The sequence below is a fragment of the Aythya marila genome (assembly GCF_965140915.1).
Source record: "Aythya marila genome assembly, chromosome: 11".
NCBI lineage: Eukaryota > Metazoa > Chordata > Aves > Anseriformes > Anatidae > Aythya > Aythya marila.
The window spans coordinates 11961713-11980970 of NC_139052.1; the positions used below are offsets into that span (position 1 = coordinate 11961713).

The following is a 19258-nucleotide window of genomic DNA, read 5'->3' on the forward strand; positions in this document are numbered from 1 at the left end:
CAACAGGATTTCAGAAGATTTGGACTGTATTAAGTCTTCCAAAATTTGCATTTTATCTTTTAGATTCCAGGATACAGTAAACTGCAAATACCATGTTCAATTAATACTGCAAGTCAGCTTCAGACTAAGGTCTCAGGAATGAAATGGTAGCCCCAAAACTCTCAACCCAACCAGAGGAAACAATGGAACTGTTACTCATTTCTTACACAACACAACAACTCATTTTACATGTAAACAAAAAGGATGACGGTTCTCGTTTGAAGCTCCTACTGTGGCAAATAATACTTCACAGGTATCAGAAATACTTTAGTCAGTGACTCCATATCTTCCCCATTTCAAAACTGCTTTCTTTTCCTTGCAGAAGCGCAACTACTTTACATCAAACTAAACAATTGCACAAAATCTATAGTACCAAGCTTTGCTAAATGAAATTGCCGGAGAGCACACAAGGAAGAAAAGAATTTGACCGTGGTTGTCGAGTGGGCTAGAAGTCAAATGAGTTTAAACAAAACTATTTTTAACACATTCCTTAATTGAAATGATTAATTCCTAGCAGAAACAAATTCAGATCAGCACGATCTTACTGTAGGCTAGTTGGTGACCCAGCCAGACTTTTGTGCAGATTAGGGTTTTGACTGTGCCTGTTCCGACTGCGAACAGATGAAAACATTGTGTTGCAACCTGGGACTTTACATTTGTGGAGTTGGCGGAGATGCACAGTTTTGTAATGAGCCCTGAAAGTTCCCTTATTACTGTATGTTTTTTGACATATATGACAAGTTATTGGCAAACTGGAAGGTAAATTTATAAAGTTCTGGTTAGCTTTCTCAATTAAAGTACAGTCTTGGTAGAGTTCATCATTAGGCATTAGGCTGGGTCCTTCACAGCTTTCATCACTATCATCCAAGGGCATGGTGCACACTTCACTTCCTCCGTCAGAATCCCAAGAAGAATGAGCACTGCTCTCAGATTTAATGCTGGAAGTAGTGCTTAGATCCAGAACAGCTCCATCATTCAATGGATCATATCCGTAACTCTCAGAACAGGGTTCTCTAATTTTGCTCATTGGAAAAACCAAGCTGCCTGTTCTGTTCATTCCTTTGAAGATTACAGAAGTATGTCCAACATGTTGCTTTAAAGAGACATCTTGACAAAACTCCTTAGCCATGTCTTTCAAGAGGTATGCTGCATTGAAATGGTTGTTGAATTCCAGTGTATCTTTAGTCAGAAGCTTATGATGAAGATTTAGGTTTGAACTATGTCTAAAAGAACAAAGACAAGCTTAGCAAGAAAGTGTTTTGCCTCACTTAACAGTTATTTCATAAGGATCATTAACAAAGAGAAAAATCAATATTTAGTAGCATGCATGAACTGTGTGCTTCTAATTTGACCAACTGCTGCAGTGGAAGTGCACATAGATGATTTATACATGTGACTGGGTATCTGAAATTGCTTACACTGGCATATATCAGAAATAACTACAGAAATCAATGTTTTAGGTTCTCTCCCGCATTGTGCATAGCTGTTCACTCCACTAGATCTAGTGCTGCGTCTAAAAGAGTTGTTGAACAGACTAAAAAACTTCTGTATACTGAACTGAGGTCAGAGAATGGACTGAGGGCAAGAGGAAATGAGATCCTTCCCCAGTGGACAAAGCAGGAAAGGAGTGACACCTGAGTCTGCAAAATATATTGATGATCTCTGATGATCTCTTAAGTACTATAATCGTGTACTAGGATGCAGCTAAACATCAGTACAGAGCTTTTCCTTGAAAAGAATATCCTTGAATGAAGGAATGCTGCATTTTATACAACTTGCAGTTTTTGAATGGGCATCTCTGGATTCGGTTTAAAACCACCAAAGCATACAAATCACTGCTGTTCATTGAATATTATCAATCAGCTCACTGGGAACCTCCAGACCCTGGTTAGAAGACTGAATTTATTGCAAGACAGGGAAAACATTCATTTTCCCCTAGCCATCACCTAAGCCAGTTTCATCCAAACCATGAACTGTTTGAAAAGGGCATAGAAATATTTTGCACCTGCATGCACAGCACTCTATGTTCAAGTCTAGAAACTTCTGAAAATTTGTTCCAAATAACTATTGTTTTGCATAAAGCTTGTGAACTTTCTTGTGGATTGTCTTTTGTGCCTTAAAAAAAAAACAAAAACAAAAACCAAAAAACAAACAACAACAACAAAAAAGCAAACAAACAAACAAAACAAAACAAAAAACTTCCAAAAGCACCTATGTTAAAACTTGACTGAATATATTGGTTTGGAAAGGAATTTGTGGCATGTGACTGCAAATCTTCCTGCTGGCCTTCTTTCCTGTGGCCCATATCACAATTAGAGTGGAAAGGAATTCACATCTGGGAAGATGCAGGCAGCAGATCAGGGTATGAAGCCCTGCCAGCAGCAGATGAATCTGTGCATCTCAGATGCAGCGGCCAGTCCTCAAAGACTGGCTCATCCTCTCTCTGGACTGCATCAGCTGGCTCCAGTACTCCTAGCAGATTACAGACAATCTAAACCTTGTGTCACTCTGAACTACTATCCAGGCATGCTTTCTGCAGCCAAGATCTGCTGTAACACTGTTACAGGAGCGTTAGAGAAAATACAAGACTTAGTCCCACTGACACAGGTTTGTTATCTATTACTTATCCATTCAGATACATAACTGACGGTCAACAATAAAGCTTCAATTCCTTATTTCTCAGCCTATGCGCATAATAGACTAAAATAAAATGACTAGCAGCAACACAATACTGCAGTTAACAGTAAACTGAATAAGCTCATGGTATTGTTTAGGAGTTAGTATGCATCGTCACATTAAAGCATTACCTATGTATATACACACCAGATAGCATTAGTTCAACTAGCACTGCGTAACGTTAATTCTGTACTGACATAGGGTAATCGTGCTTTCTTATGCGCTTTTTTCCTGTAAGATTTTGTCTGCTCAAAATCCTTGCATAATGCAAGGACAAAGATAAGTGAAGATTTCCTGAATTGATCTCATTGCTTTTTCATTAAAGAAAACTGTATACATTAAAATACACATGAAAGTACACGTTAAACATATAAGTCCACACATGCATCTACTGGAAAATTGCTGAATTCATACCCTTGTGGCTTTCCCTTTATGTTCTAAAGTATTCTCTCAACTATTGAAGACTTTATCAGTTATGAAATTTTCATGGCTTTATTTAATACCTCGTAGTCTAGTGGAAAGGAAATGTTTCTTTCAATGGATTTTCATTTCACGAATGTTCTGATAAGTTATCGTACCTGTTATACGAGGATACACAGAAAATCTTTGCAGGCTCCATTCCTCAAACACTCATTTTAATTTCAAATTAGGCTCCATTGTGATGGTAAAATAAATACAATTTTGTTTATAATTTCTTACCTGTCTCGACTTCTACGAGAAGGGAAAGCAGCATTACAGCCCTCAACTGTGCAAATATGCATTTCTTTGAGATGTACATTTTTAAAATGCATTTTTACACTGTAAGGGTTTTTAAAAGTCTTCTTACAGATGTCACAATGAAAGCGGCTTTCTTCCTTCTGAATCCCTAGTGCATGTTGACTGACATGATCCATATCTTTAGAGTCTTCAAAACAAGGAATGGCAGCACCCCTGTTTGACAAAGTGCTGAAAAAGCCCCCGGTCAGCAAGTGGTGTTGCAATTCAGGGCAGTCATCTTTAGGAATCCTGCGCTTTGACTGCTCTTTAATATACATGGGGGGTTCAGTCACTGGTTTTATAACATCATTGTGGTGGTGTTTTGGATCTTCATATATAATCTCATGGGGAACTATTTTTAATGGTTGGTTTTCTTCTGGTTTAACCTCTTTCTCACAGTGATGCAATTCATTTTCAGAGATATCCTTGATGTATTTGTTATCTGGCGCAAAGACAGATTCAAAATACTTTGGGCCCTCTACCCCAGAGACAGATTTCCATGAATTACCTGAATGGGGGTGATTTTCCACCCTGTCGGTCACCCGCTTCTCTATCTTATGCTCACAGGACTCAAGCTCTCCATCGCTTACCACTTGCAGACGTGTATCATCTTCAGAACTGGCAACATCACTGCTTTCATTAGGTGTTTCAACAGCTTCTTTCTCTATCTTAATAGGCATACTTGATTTACGAGATTTCTTCTTAGGTAGCATGTCAAATGGCAATTCATTTGAAATAAGCTGCTCTGGTATTGAGGAAGAAACGAGAGGCAGAGAAGGAAGAGTACCTGGAGTATTAGCAAGCTCAGCTGGTGTAACTGGGCTACGATAAAAAGGAAGAACAGGCTGTACTGTCTTTAGATTTGGAAAGAGGACACCATTCTGTCCAATACTGGGAAATCCAGCCTGACCCTTTGCGTCTGTACAAGAGCTGGCATAGCTGGTAATAGTTCTGCTATCTGGAGTTAAAATTGTAAATTCTGTCCTTTTACTATCTCCAGGTCCAGCAAGGGTCAAACCATTTCTTAGATCTTTATCCCTGTTATTTCTATTCATTGGCATATGGAGTCTGGGGTTAGGATTTGCACTATGACGATTTCGACTACGCAAAGAGCTAAATACCATATTGCAGCCCTCAATTGTGCATTTGTGCTTTATCTTCAGATGAACAGCATTATAATGTATTTTCAAAGTACCTTTGTCATAAAATGTCTTTTCACATGCAGTGCAGAAAACACGCCCTTTCCTTGGCCCAGCGCCATTTTTTTCAACAGATTTCATTTTGGTTTCTGGAGATAGTGCTGTCATTTCAAGCTTTGCTGCTGTATTATGTGAACTGGAATCACTTAAAAGGGCATCATCTTCTGTTTTAGTGGTGACATCTGGACCATTTATGCTCCTCTCATTGTCAACTTGAAATGGTGCAGAACTAGAAGTTAAGAAGCTGCTTTCAGAAAATGGCATATGAACATCTTGTTTAGTTTCATTGCTATGGTCCTGACCTTGATCAATCAAGTGTCTTTCTGGTGGTGAACCTATCAAAGGTGGAGGCACTGGACTGAAAAACTGGAATGGCAACATGAAAGCCATGTTATTTACAATGTTCTCAAAGGGATGAATGTTGGTGGGGCTCATTTTGTCCAAGGAAGCAGAAAAATTAGGACTGTGTTGATTGCAGCTCTCTATGAATGCCCTAATATCCAAATTAGCAGTTGGTGGTGGTATTATAATTGATTGACCTTCTTTCTCTTGAATTGCCATTAACTCTACAATAGACTTAGTTTCTCCAAAACGAAGAAATTGCTGCAAAGTAGCCAGTTCTTCTTCATTGGTCATTATGCTCCAGTGATCCAGTACCTTTCCTGAAGCATCCTAAAGCAAAAAAAATATATATTAAATGAGTGAAATACTAGTTCAGGAAAACAGAAAACCCCTTTCCCCCCATTCTCTATTATTTTTTTCATAGGCTAGGAATTCATGTCTAGTAAAATCATAAAATGATTCTATTTAATGAGAGATTAATGGCAATTCTCTGATATTTTCATCAAATCTTACCACATTGGTGATATTATTTCTTTCTGAACTAACAGTAATACTTTCCAATAAACTATTTTTTTCCACAAAAATTAAGACACACATCATTTGAACAACAGTATCATGTAACTACAGATGGCAGAGATGGAGCAATCAGACCAAGATTTAGCTCCTCATTTAAGTCAAGTATTCTTTCATTGCAAGTTTAATAATCTTCCAAGCAACTAAGATCAGAGAACAAATGAACCTGTATTGATCTATTGCCAGTGTTCACAGAGCACAGCTGTAATTACACTGGAGTGTTGGAGTTCTTTCAAACTCTAGCTATGCCTAACTTTTCCCAATAACTACAATAAATATTTTATCACAGAACATGTATTTGATGGCCTACTGAGATTTTTCACAGTGCATGTAAGAGTTTCTAAGATGATGAAGAACGTAACATTATAAATTTTTCATGTGGTAGAGGTTCAAGGTAATTGATTCCATATTTTTAATCCTAACACTAAAAAGCAAGATTATCAAGACCATTAAATATTGATTTGTGTCATAATGTAAGATCATAATGTTACTTTACATAAAAGGTAACTTCCACAGTAGCAAGGAGTAACATCAGTGTAAGCACACAGGGCCAAATTCATCCTTAGTGTAGCTCCAGTAAGGTCAGTAGCACTATACCAGAGATGAAGATTGTCCCTGGTGTTTGAAATGATGGCAAATTTATTTGTCACAGTATTATTCTGCTGTATTAAAGTAAACTCACCGATTAAATAATACCGTGATCTAAGTCTGAAGCCGTTACTTTGACACATTCCCAGTAACTTTTTTTTTTTTTTTTTTTTTTACATCTTGGGTTACCTTTGTTGATAGATTTAAGCAAAACAGAAAGATTTCGCTTAAGCATGAGTAAAAAGAGAGCATTGACCAGAAGTCCACCCTTCCTTTTGTGGTGCAATATTTGTGGCAGACTATTACTGCCTTTCAGACGTACCACATTGTTAACACATTGTGAACTACTGATAATATTAAATGAGAAAAAGTTCTGAAATATGACTTAACTATCATAGTTATAAAAAACCCCTCTTAGTTCAATACCTGTAGCACATATCCACGTATATAATCCTGTAGTGTCCAATCCAGAGCATGGAGAATTTGTATCACTTCTTCCTGCTTCAGAACACTGAAAAGTCTATCCAGCAGAATTTTAAGGCGTACGGGAATGGCTTGGGTTCCATATAGCATGAGGCTACTGATATCAAAGACAACATTGGATTGAACTATTTCTACCTGGCTTGATGGATAGAGGTTGGGAATCCTTAATTTGCTCAGGGCTGAAATGAGAATCATAAAACATAAATAAACATGAGTACTTAAAACTGAATGTAAAGAATATTGGGGTAGAGGGGTGCGACACACAAAGTGTGTGAGGAGGGTCCTAGCATGTTCTATATAGGCTGCAGGAATAAGTATTACCATGTGCTACCCATCCATGCCGGCACTGGTCGCATTGTCGCTGATTTATTTTCCCAGGTTTGAAACACTGACAACTACAGTTCACCAGAGTGCATCGGATAGCCTAGAAATCAATAGAAAGATTGATAGGTAATATACAAGCACTGTCTAGGGCGTGCACATTATACATATACAATGCATGCATAAAATCCATATGAAAACAGAGATAATATATTGCACATTGATAGGTATATGCTTGTATAAGTAATCCAGGCAAAACCTGAGTTTAAGCAGAGGTAGTCTTGCATAAATAGAATCAGTCACCTGCTAAAGCACTAGAATATTATGGAAGCAAAATATTTAATGATATATGTACAAAGCAACACTCCTGTAGATACATTTAGGCTGATGCATCTTTATAACAATAAGCTGTTCTTGGGCATTCACCTAAGATAAGCACCTCATGTAAGCACTGCTTTTTCCAGAAAAGTCTGAAAAAGGTACACAAATGAAAATCTCATTCTCTGCAAGTCAGGCTGGAACCCTTTATTGCAATATAGGGAGCACTAATGAGCGATATGCTAGCTTTGCATAGACTCATTCCTTACAGCCAGCAGTACCCACACAGTAAGTCCATTCCGCCAAAGAGACTTCCACTGACACTTCTCAGTAGCAAAGTTCATCAACAAGTATTCCATTGCTTCAAACACTACAATCGTCGGATTTTATAAGGGAAATGCTTGAGAGATAATAGGCGAAACAGAACACACCAACAGATAGTAACCAGTTTTATGGTACAATTTGTGCATTACTCTACTTTCACCAAGGTCATCTATAATGCAAATCAAATTAGTATTCAGATATTCCTAATCAACATGGTAATACAAGCTTGCTTCCTGGAATATATGCTTTCTTCTGTACATGCCCATCTGCTACAGAAGGCAGACAGACAATTTTGAGGTCCTAGTTAAAGCTCCATAGGGATTGCTACAGAGCAAAGCATTTCTATGATTCCGTATTGCTTAGATCTGATACTGAGAATAGGTTTTACATAAATGGAATATTTATTAAGGGTGGGAAAGTGAAGAAATTAACGTGCAGGAAGTCTGCACTGTTATACAAAAATTATTAGATTATGTGATTGCAATGTATGTCTGAAATTTTCCATTCTTAAAACAAAATGGTTTATATTTTAAAGTACAGAGAAGCAATACGAAGGAAGGCAAAGCAATGCCCACTACTGGCTGCTACTCCTGCTCCTAGGGTCTTATGTAAAGCGGGTACTTTTGCTACTTACTAATAACCATGGAAATGCAAAACAAGATCTGAAGAAAAAAATAACATATTTTAAATGCTGGCATCCCCACACTAGCAGTTTGGAAAACATACAAAGTAGCAAGTTTTTGGGCAATCAGGCTAAGAGAGAGAAAATGTTTAAAATGAAAATAACATGGGAGAAAAGTAGTTTCAGTGGGGTTTGCCACAGGCATTTCTTTTGACCTGGAGCATTAGACTGACTCAGGACAGAAAAGCATACTACATACAACAGTCTGCTATAAACAAGCACGTGCAGGACTTCGAATGCCTACTGCTTTACGTGACAATCTGGAATTTTAAAACCTCAGGTGCTGGCTTAGCAAGGACTTAGTTTACAAGCACATCTCCAAGCTGCAGTGACTTGATGCTGAGACTCGTCTTTATTTGAAGGATGGGAACAAGTGGCAACAGTGCTATTGAAACCTCTGAATCACTTTGCCTCTAATCTTTTAAAGGAGCCATCACAAAATACTGAATTCTTGAGAAAAGCTCTGTGCTCCCTGTAAAGTCATAAAGTACACATCAATACCCTACACGATGTGAATTGCTTCACTTTAATGGAGAATGTATTTTCACTTAGATGCTAAAATCCTTTAATATAACAATAAAGAGCCATAAATTTCTTATGGAAAGGTTGAAAAAAAGGTGTAGTTTGTTGATGATTAATTTCTATCACAAAATACCTAATAATGCAGTTTATTTCTTCTACCTCTGTCATACATAATGTTCTGTGACTTGCACAGACTGAGCCCCTTCCACAGGCAATCCTGCTAAGTTCAGTAAGCTATAGCTGAATTCCACGAATGCATCTTTTGTAGTCTCTCCAGACAAAATTACAAAAGATTACTTCCTTTTTCTGCAAGAAGTAACAGAAATACGTACACGGAAAAGGCATCTTTATGATAAGTTAATTGAGATTTCATTATTTTTTTTTCCATTCCTTTTCCTTTGGACACGTTCCACAAACCACTGACCTTTAAAACAACTTTTTTTTCTTCTTATTTTGTGTACTTAGCCAAGAAAGATACACCACATGGAATTCTGCATTTTATAGATTTGTGTAAGAACTTTCTTTATAGGTACATGTATTTGTCTGCCTGTATTGGTGCAGAAGATTTCATGTGTAAAAAGTAGAAAACATACAAGAGGCAAATTTTATTTTACATATAGGAGGGAGATGAAGAGAAAGGGAGTATGGTTTTCCTTCTATTCAAACTATGGAATTAACCCCTCCTCAAATCAATACCCAAATGCTTCTGGACACCACTCTTAGAAGTGGTTAGCTTGTATACTGCTAACGTATCAAAGGTGTATCGGTGTATCTTTACATCAGTATCTGTTGCTAACTTAAAAAACTACTTGCAAGAATCCCTGAGAAGAAACAAATGTGTTTTACAGGTTGGTAGCTTTTTCTTTTATTCGTGGTTATCAGAGCCTGTTTCCGAAAACTTTTCCAGAAACATTTGTATTAATATAGTCACAGAACATATATAACATGGCAGAAATAACTTTTAAAATAATCTGGAGGGACAGTTTAAAATCTTCACTATTTGTTTGACTTAAAAAAAAAAAAACAAAAAAAAAAACAAACACATTTTAAAAGATGGATTTTGATATTGCCCAAATTAACTTGTATCAGAGTTTAATGAACAGAAACATGGCAAAAATTCATGAGATTAAAATGCTTGTCTTTTGCATGTTAAGCCTGCTATCCTTAATGTGCTTAGTCTTAAGGTACTGTAATTATATCAAGTCTTTTAATGAGCTTTATTTTCCCAACAGGTGGAATATACACACAATTTCGCTCTACAGAACAAAGGAATAACTTTATATATTGCATACACGTAAAGCTTCAAAATCATAATTAAAGGATTGGAAATGTAGAGGGAAATTAAAGTAGATTTTTTTTTTAAGTGCAACCTTTTCATTCAGGTTTATTATTTCATTTCTGTTTCCAGAAACATAAAGCAGATGTTAAAATAAAAACTAATAAAAAAAATCTTATGCTATCATGAAGGGTCTTGTTATTGTTTTCCAGTCATTCTGTCCCTCACAAAAGGACCTTTCCAAATCCATTATTAGCATTTTTTTTTTTTTTTTGAGTTGAAAATTCTGATAAAATTTTCTATGGTTTTACCAGCAAGACTGTGAGAACATGAATTTTGGATTTTTAATGCATGTGATTCTTCATTACAATTTAATGATTAAACCAGATTAACCATTAACCTGGCTTCTGCAAAACACCTAACTACTAATCACTGAAAAAAATCTTAACATCTGTTGCCTGAAAGTCATGACTGCTGATATCTTTTTTTTTTTTTTTTTTCCTAGATATTGATGTGGTTTCGATTACACTTCAAAAGTTACTGAACATTTCTTTTCAACCCACTCTCAGCCTTCACAGCTAAAGAAAAGCACAAGCTAATGGGACAAGTTCATTCTGATTCTCAGTATATAATCAGGCTTCATTTCATAAAATAAGTTTGTGATCATCTATGCACTTCTGAAGCCCTCAGGGACCTATGCTCCCTTGGAATTGCAACGTCCTAACAGGTTTAAAACAATACAGTAAGAGGATGGGCAATAGGAGTGTTTGTGATTACCCAATGGTATGGAAGTATAACTGTATCAAACCTCACTCTATGTTAAATGGAATCTAGTCTGACAGCACTCCGGCTTGGGAACCAAATTAAAAAGGAAATAAATATTGAAGATCCTGTCAGGACTTAGCGAGGGATCTCGGCTCACACTAGCAAGCAGGTCTGGCTCTCTGCACTCGCTGAGCACTGCATGTGCAGACACCAGGAAAATGGCAGAGCAAGTCTCAGACAGCCCCGGAACCACTTAGCGTCAGTAATGCATGGGTCAGCACCCTCGCTTGTTTCTGTCATCCAAGAAAAACCCTCCCCTTCTTTGCACAAAAGTGATTCCTTGCTTTGGAAACTGCTTATCATCAAGATACTACCGTCCCATGAAGAGCACTAGAGCTTCGTTGCTTTGCTCTGCAGATTACCTACAAAATGGTGCCACTGATGCTATGTTATAGTAACATCTTTTGGAACCAAGACTAGATATTCCTACCAATTTAAAATGCACGTTTGAGGAAAAAAAAAGGAGCTACATGTACAAAAATGCACGAGGGAAGCTTTCATTACATAGAATGGAACAGACACCACTTTTCATTTTATTCACTGAGGACTTCTAGCAACAAGCAACATCTGCTATGGTCATCCCACCTAATTTTCCCAAAGAAAGTTAGCACGTCGTCTTTTTTTTTTTGGTCAGACAACTTTTGCCAATTTCCTTAGGCATATACTCCATGGATAAATAGATCTGTCCATCATTTTTGCCATGATTTAAAGCAAATTCTCAATTTACATTTCATTCACACTACAACCCAACTGTGTCTATCTGCATCACACTAACAATATTTTTCTTTACACCTATCCCATATACACTTGTAGAATTCCACCCTGTATGTTTTTATCCCTCCTTACTCTTCTTCCATAGCACTGACTTGAGTTTTTGCTACTTTGTTGAGCTCTCTGCAGTTTACAGGAACTAAAATATATTCCAGTATACCTCAAGTATAATCACCAAAAGTGTTGGGCTGCTCCAGATGGGGTAAATTCATAAAATACTCATCGAGACTTAGCCTTACAATTAAGCTTAAACCGCATGTTGATATTATATGTTAGGAGTTTAGATTAAGCATTTTTTTTTCCTTGAAAGAAAACCATATTCCAAGTTGAGTAAGGGCCTGAATCCCAGCTGCCTGTAGAGGGGCATTAGGAGGGCCCCTGAGGCATCTTCAGGGAAGGGCTCCGGCCATTTTCTTCTTCCTGACACTTCAAGAGGAGAACGTACAGCTGGAGAAGGGACAGAGCATGGAAACCCTTCACTGCGGGTTAGTAGAGCTGGAAGGACACACCGGGCAGGGAGAAGACACTCAACAAGTGACAGTGCACTTAAATGCCTGTACCTGTGTACCCAGGTCTGACAGCAAGGCCTACCTGAGGGCTACTCCGGACAAAGTAGACTTGGCCTGCATTTCAACCTGCACGTGGCCAGCCCTGTGGCCTGCAATGTTTTCTTCTGCCATGTGTTTAAGGTCCTCAGTTGTGGTTGAGGTCGAAGCTGTCCTGCTACACTACACACTGACAGACTACACACCACTGATAATCCTTCACTGGCAGTGTTTGAAAGCCTTAGCCCTTGAACAAAAGATTTTCCATTCATATGAAATTTCTGCCCACTGCAAGCATATTTGGTTGTTGCAAATTCTTCTGTTTCTACACCAAAGTTTAAAAATACTTCAGACTAAAATAAATCTATAAAGTTATTAAAATAAGGGAAAGGTGCCTGTAAGATGCACACACTTTTTCCACAGTCATCTCACAAAAAAACGTTTCTTACAAAGTAACAGTGCCATTAGAGTCATTTACTAAACACAATAAATAGCAACAAACATTTCTCATGAGAAGAAAGAAGGCCTTGCTGTTTGCTGTATCCAGAAAACATCTGATGTTTTGCACATTTTGAGCTTTCAATTAAGTAGAGAAAAATTTGATGTGGATGTGACAGAGTAAACAGCACTGACCAAATAGCTCCAACCTTCCCCATTAACAAACATGTTTAAATGCTAGCCCTAGATGATTCATTTGGCAAACTGCTTATTAGTAAAATAATTTAGCAAAATTCTTGTCTTCTGCGTAAGAGACTAACGAGGATAGAGATGGGAAAGACAGAGATGGGCCACAACTTGCCTTTCCCAGCTCCACTACACATGAGGTTACACCTAAATCCATGATGGCTCCTCAATAAGTGGGCTGGTGTTTGTTCATGCTGAACGTGTATGCTCCTACAGAGCTCTGGAGGTACGAGAACTTCTGAAAATACCAGACAAAAAGCTTTTGTTCCAGAGGCCAAGCACAAATTTAGGAGTTTGACTTAACAGCTATTGTGCTGAAAATGTTGGCTGGTGCTGATACCACTAAACTCCCACTTGGACCTTCTCTGTGGGGAGACTCTGTTATGATTTTTACTCTTAAAGAACACAAAGGCCACAAGTTTGAATACAGTTTCTAGACAATACACAGAATACATCCCATTAATTACCAGAATCCTTATGTGTATATCCATATTGTTTATTTGGGGTCCGATACCAAAACCTGACCTCCTTTTAAATGGTTACAGCCTGAGAATACAAGTAAGCAGAGTATTTACAACCCAGGTTCTGCAGCAGGTTACATTACCTCATTATTGTCTCCCTCTGCGGAGCTTAATAAAGCAAGTTTTGGCTAGAACTGGACTGAATTTCTCTCTTGCGGGTGCAGTCTACCACCTGCAGCCGAAAATGTTTAATTGTTCTTGTAATAATTGACGAAAACATCTTCAAAACTGGCCAAAAAGCGGTGGGGCGGAGCGAAACAGCTCAGTAAGATACAAATGAAGTTAGCCAATGCTTCCATGCGATGGTACCACACGGTCAAATCAACCATGATTGTGGATTTAAAAGTTTTAGCCGACTTCTGAATTACGGGCCACTAGTCCACATGTTGCTCGCCACTTTATTAAGAACTTTTACTAACTGAGAACAGTCCTGAGGATGAGTAGCTGAGATAAGAGACTGAATTAAGTAAAGACTTAAAATCCTACAGCCAATTGCGGGTAAGCAGCAGCTTTAGCAGCTAATGGAGAGGTGCTTTGGACAGTCTCGGGCAATGCAGCTAGGTGAGTAAGCAGAATGGAGACATTTCTGAGAAAGGCGGCACACTAACGAGGCCAAACTTCAATCACAGCATAACTTGCGGGATGAAAATCACTCTCCATGCATGTCACTTACCCTAAAGGGCCCCTTAGGGCAACTCTTGTTAATGGCACTGTCAAAATAATTATAAGATGGGAGTGCACGTGTGTGTGTGTGTGCACACAAACTGTTACTCTTTAAACAAAAAGCACTGGACAGTAAAGCTCAATTTTGCTATTCAACAACGTGCTTGCAGATACATTAGCTTGCAATGCAATTAATCTCGCTTGTTAACAACAGGTGTGTGTTGACAGACAGCTTGGTCAAACTGGGGAATATATTTAGCTCCTCTTTTCTTTTACTCTTCAATTAGGAAAAGAAAACAAGAAATACAAATTAAGGAATGAAAAATGTCACCCTATCATTATCTTACAGTTATTTACTTTTGACCCTGAAATAAACTATAGTGCTACAATTCCCATGGTGTACCTGCCCTACTCTGTGTAGATCAGAACCGCTTACATTTTGCTGTCTATTAAGCAGTATTTATCACAAAAATCTCAACTTTCTTTCTAACAAATATACAGCAAAAAATCATTCATATTAGTGTATTTCAGAAATGAATAACAGGTTGATGCAGACTGATGAGGAAAGCTGCTCAGGGTTTGGGGGTAAGGATAAGTCACCAAAGAGAAACGGTGTGAAATTTGTTATGATGAAACACTACCTGTTATTTAAACTAGAAAATAGGCCGTGTGCAGGCTATTTAACCCTACTGGCATGTTATGTATCCCATGTTAAGTGCTGAGACTACAGATCTGTCCAAGATCTAAAGCTTAATTAAATATTTAACTCCAAGTCCTACATTAACAAGAAATAAATGTTACATATATGCACAAGTTGTAAGAGAAATGAAGAATATTAGTATAAATGAACTGCAAGTCCTTTAAAGCATATAAACCCTTTCAAGTATGCCTTTAACTATTTACATAGTTTAAAGAATGTTATATGTGCGCAACATGGGTGAATAAACGTTTCAAAGACAATCCCAACATTTTCAGCTCCTCACACCGCTGCATGAATCTTAAAGCCATAAAATAACACATGCTTAAATTCCTCCCCTTCTTGTTGCAGACAGAAAAGATAGAGAATGAAAGAAAAATAACAGCACTCTGAAATATTTAGTGTTACGCAATTTCATTTAATGCAATTTCATAAATTTTAAACCCAAACAGTATTTGTACACATACACGTGATACTATCTATGGTGCTACAGAGTTATGCAATATTTTATGCAACAGTGTAACTCCATTGGTAATTTCACAATTTAAAACTTAGTATTCCTTTTTATTGAATGCAGGTGAAAAAACTTGAAACGGCTTTCGGACATCAGTTTAAACAGCTAATAAAAGAAAACCCCAAACTTCTGAATTCAAATTTGAAATATAGCTGATCAACAGTGAGGAACAGTTATTTTGATCTTTAGAAAGCAGGTATCTGTTTAAAGATACAATCCTACCATGGTTTTAAAGTGTGGAAATAAAATATTACTGTTTTTTATCCTAAAATGACAAAAGTCTCTCTATTAGAATTTCTCACTTTTTGCTCAGTCCTTCAATATTGTTTACTTTGAGTTTGAATATTGAAATTTCAGTCCCTAAAGAGATTTTCAGATAGTTAGTAGCAAATAGATACAGAGAATTATTATTATTTTTTTTTTTAAAGTGATGAAGCTATAAAACTTCAGCTGTAGCATCTGCTAGGACAAAATCTGCTGGCTGCACAGCGCATAGGAACAGAGTTCCTGCACCACGTAAGTCATGAAGGGCAGGAGATGACCCAGGGGGCCAAAACAATAGCTTTTCTTCCCTGCATTTTGTGGATCTCTTGCTGGAATAATGAATTCAAGATCTGTAGCTAAATTTTAGCTCAAATCTGCATGAAAATATTTAACAAATGCCAAATCCTATGAAAGGTGCTTTAAAAAACATATAGCAAAAAGTGTAATCTACAATAAATAAATAAATAAAAAGAATATTTTAGTTCTTATCAGAGGAAAATTTAATATAATAGCGGAGTCTTCATTACTAAAAACAAACTAAATCACTGGCTTACTTGATGGGAAATAGAATGACATGCTCAATGTTGTATGAACAGATTTCTTAACAACACCATGAACAGGCGCAGAAGCTGGAAGTCAAGGCATTTGGTATAAAACGACCAAATCTTGTTGCAGCCTAAGGAGGCAGAATTTCATCCCAGCTATAGCGAGCCCACAAAATGGCCCAAAATTTGGAATAATTTTGCCCGTTCATGACAATTTAGCTCTCCTGCACGTCTGGATATGTTTGCAGATGCCATTCTCTTTATGGTTCTAAATAGGTTGAAGATGGTTCCCTAGTTCAAAGAATTAACAGAACAATTACTTTTAAAAATCAATCAAGCAAGAAACCTTACAGTAAGTAAAACAAGAAGGTATTTTCCATAACATAAGGTTAGTTACTTTTTACATGTTCACCTATGGTTAAGCTGCAACTGCTAAAAACTCTGAAGTTTGATTTACACAGAAATGCAGAATTATACTGGTTATATATAAAAAAACCTTATTAGCATTATGCATATAATGTAAACAGATCTAATGTAATATTACATTATATGTTCTTTGAAAGCCAATATTTTATCCATTTTCAGTAAGAGAAGAAGTGAGAAGGTATTGTTCAGTGTACTTTGTTCTAATCACTAGAACAAAGAAAGGCACCGCACACTGTTGTTAGCAGTTACAAACAATGCAAGTCCTACTTTGCACCATGACCTGGAGTGAAGGGAGGCTGCCCACCTCACATTCCTTGAGCAGAGCACTAAGCCCCTATTTCAGTATTTTAAAACTAGCAGAGAAAACAAGAAGTCTTGTCTAGCATAACGCTAGCATATTTTCCAGCAAACTGCAGTAAACAGAACTGTATTTTCAAAGAGGATGTTAAAAATAGAAACATATGATCTTTTCCCACCTAGAATTGTATCCTTACAATTAAAGACTATTAGCTGGCATCCCTTTTAACCGTCAAACTCAGACAGTGGCAGTTCTATAGCCACAAAGAGAAGCAGTAAATGAGAAGAACATGTTACTACACTGCATTTGAGAAAGTTTGGCTCCAAGCTATGCACTGATTAATATCAGATCTCCTTCTTTACTTGCCTCTTGACAATCTTGTCACATCTGGCTGACAAATCCTTACAAGCTTATCCAAACCAAGGCAGCCCAGATCATGCTCCGGGAGTAGCTTGAAGGAAGCGGCAACACCAGCCATGCACTGATGTGCCATCATGAAACTAATGAAGCTGACTTCACTTGCAGACTGCAGGAACACGAAGAAACACAACATGCCTCAAGGTTTTGCAACATAACGCAGAGTTAGCTCACCAAAAGATAAGACAAACAATCAGCTCCCGAGGTTCAAGAAGCCAAGTAGTTACACGAATTACAGAAATTTATATATAAATTGCTCAAACGACAATCTCAACTAAATGAGCACATCAAACTCCAACTTCGGCTCAGATGTGAAAATTGACTGCTAACTGCCTTTCAAACAATGGTTTGTTTTAAATTAAAACAAAACCAGCTCAATTCATTTTCTCTCTCTCACATCCACAAAATATCAGGAAGTTGCCTGGCTCCCCACATTATTTAAACTGAAAAACATATATAAATTTTGTAAAATTTATATAGAAAACACAAATACAAAAATAAAAGGAAAAAAGAAATAGGGGAAGAAAGGAATAGTGTCACTTTTTATCCACAGGATTTTACAGAAGGATAAGCCACAGCCTGTATATATCAGTAGCCTTCCCTTGGGTTAGCGATCTGCCCTCTCCTCATTTTTAAACCAAGGATTCCTTACACAGAGGACTAGAAGTATCTGGCCAATTAATAAACCAGAAAGTAAAATGCTGTATCTTAAACACATCTAACAAAACCTCATTATGTATGAGATGACAATTAAACCATGTTTATTTTTCTACATGATAAAAAAAATCAAAATAAATTAAATAAGCATCTTATATTCTGATGCATTTAACCTCTTAATGAGCTCAATATATTTAAAAAATAATAATAACAGAAGACAACCCCATGCACACACACACACTCCCTCTCTCTCCCCTCCCTCTGCCCCCCCCCCCACAAACAGACTGATCCTAAGAAAAGAATTACCGGCCTTATTTTCTGGATGCTAAATAGTCAGCAATAAATTGAATATAAAGGGCATACATTAGATTCCACTTTACTGGTAATTTTAAAAGAACTTCGTACTGAAATTATATTGTTGACTGCTCTTCAGTGCATTTATACGTCATAATAATGATAATGTATCTGCTTAAAGCACTTCAGTCAGAACACATCTGAGTCACAAATCACAGATTTTATTGTTATTAATGTATATCGAGGACTTCTACAATTAAACATTGTCAAGTATTTATGATTTACATGCTACTACTTCAATTGGAAAACAATTATACAAGTGATGGCTCTGCTTATTATAATCAGCCTGCAATTCTGCATTACTTACTGTAGAATAGAAAAGTCATACAGTTGTTTACAGTGCACAGCAGAAAGAAAAGCAGGATTTATTTAATATAAAGTAGTTTTCTACTTTCACAGTATCTTTTAGTAATTAAGAAATGGAGAGTACATTTCACTACAGCTTTCATCTCCATTGTTCATTACCCAAAACAACACCATTACAAGAATTTTTATATCTCCACAGTGCATAACCACAAGTAAAAGTTGCACAGTAAAAACACACATTCATATATAACTGCAAAGAACTTTCCTTACCTCAGACATTCTTACTGTGCTTATGTTTCCAGAGCTATAAAACAGTTTCCCATTCCCTCAGTGAGTTGTACAAAGAAGTACTGGAAACACTCCTGTCTGTACAAGTACTAAGGCAGAACCATCACACGCCTCTTTACTCTTGTCTGACTCTGAGCACCTCAAGGTCTGATGTATGCTCAGGCTGTGCACAGGGGAGTGAAATAGGATCCTCCCCCTTGGTGTTCTCCAGACCTACAGTACGAAGTTGTGTCTGCCTCTCACCTCTGCAGCCAGCTCTCACCTCGCTGCCCCGGAGTGCTGTGCTCCAGCATGCTCCTCCAGTCGCAGGGCAGTCCCCTCACAGCTGGCTCGAAGAGGGCATGACACTCATCTTTCACAGAGATTTGATCAAAAGGAGTCACG

At 37.4% G+C, this 19258-nt stretch overlaps 1 protein-coding gene across 1 annotated transcript; it reads right to left on the minus strand.

The window, feature by feature from the left end:
- Positions 1–580: 580 nt before the first annotated feature.
- On the minus strand, positions 581–18951 carry BNC1 (basonuclin zinc finger protein 1; the record flags this gene model as incomplete). The annotated part of the gene is made up of 5 exons (XM_082769446.1): positions 18857–18951; positions 6978–7080; positions 6600–6835; positions 3415–5342; positions 581–1262 (listed from the first exon to the last, which is right to left on the minus strand). Exons 1-5 carry the CDS (start codon positions 18863–18865, stop codon positions 581–583), a joined length of 2958 nt encoding a protein of 985 aa, XP_082625572.1. The 5' UTR covers positions 18866–18951.
- Between the last annotated feature and the right edge of the window lie 307 nt (positions 18952–19258).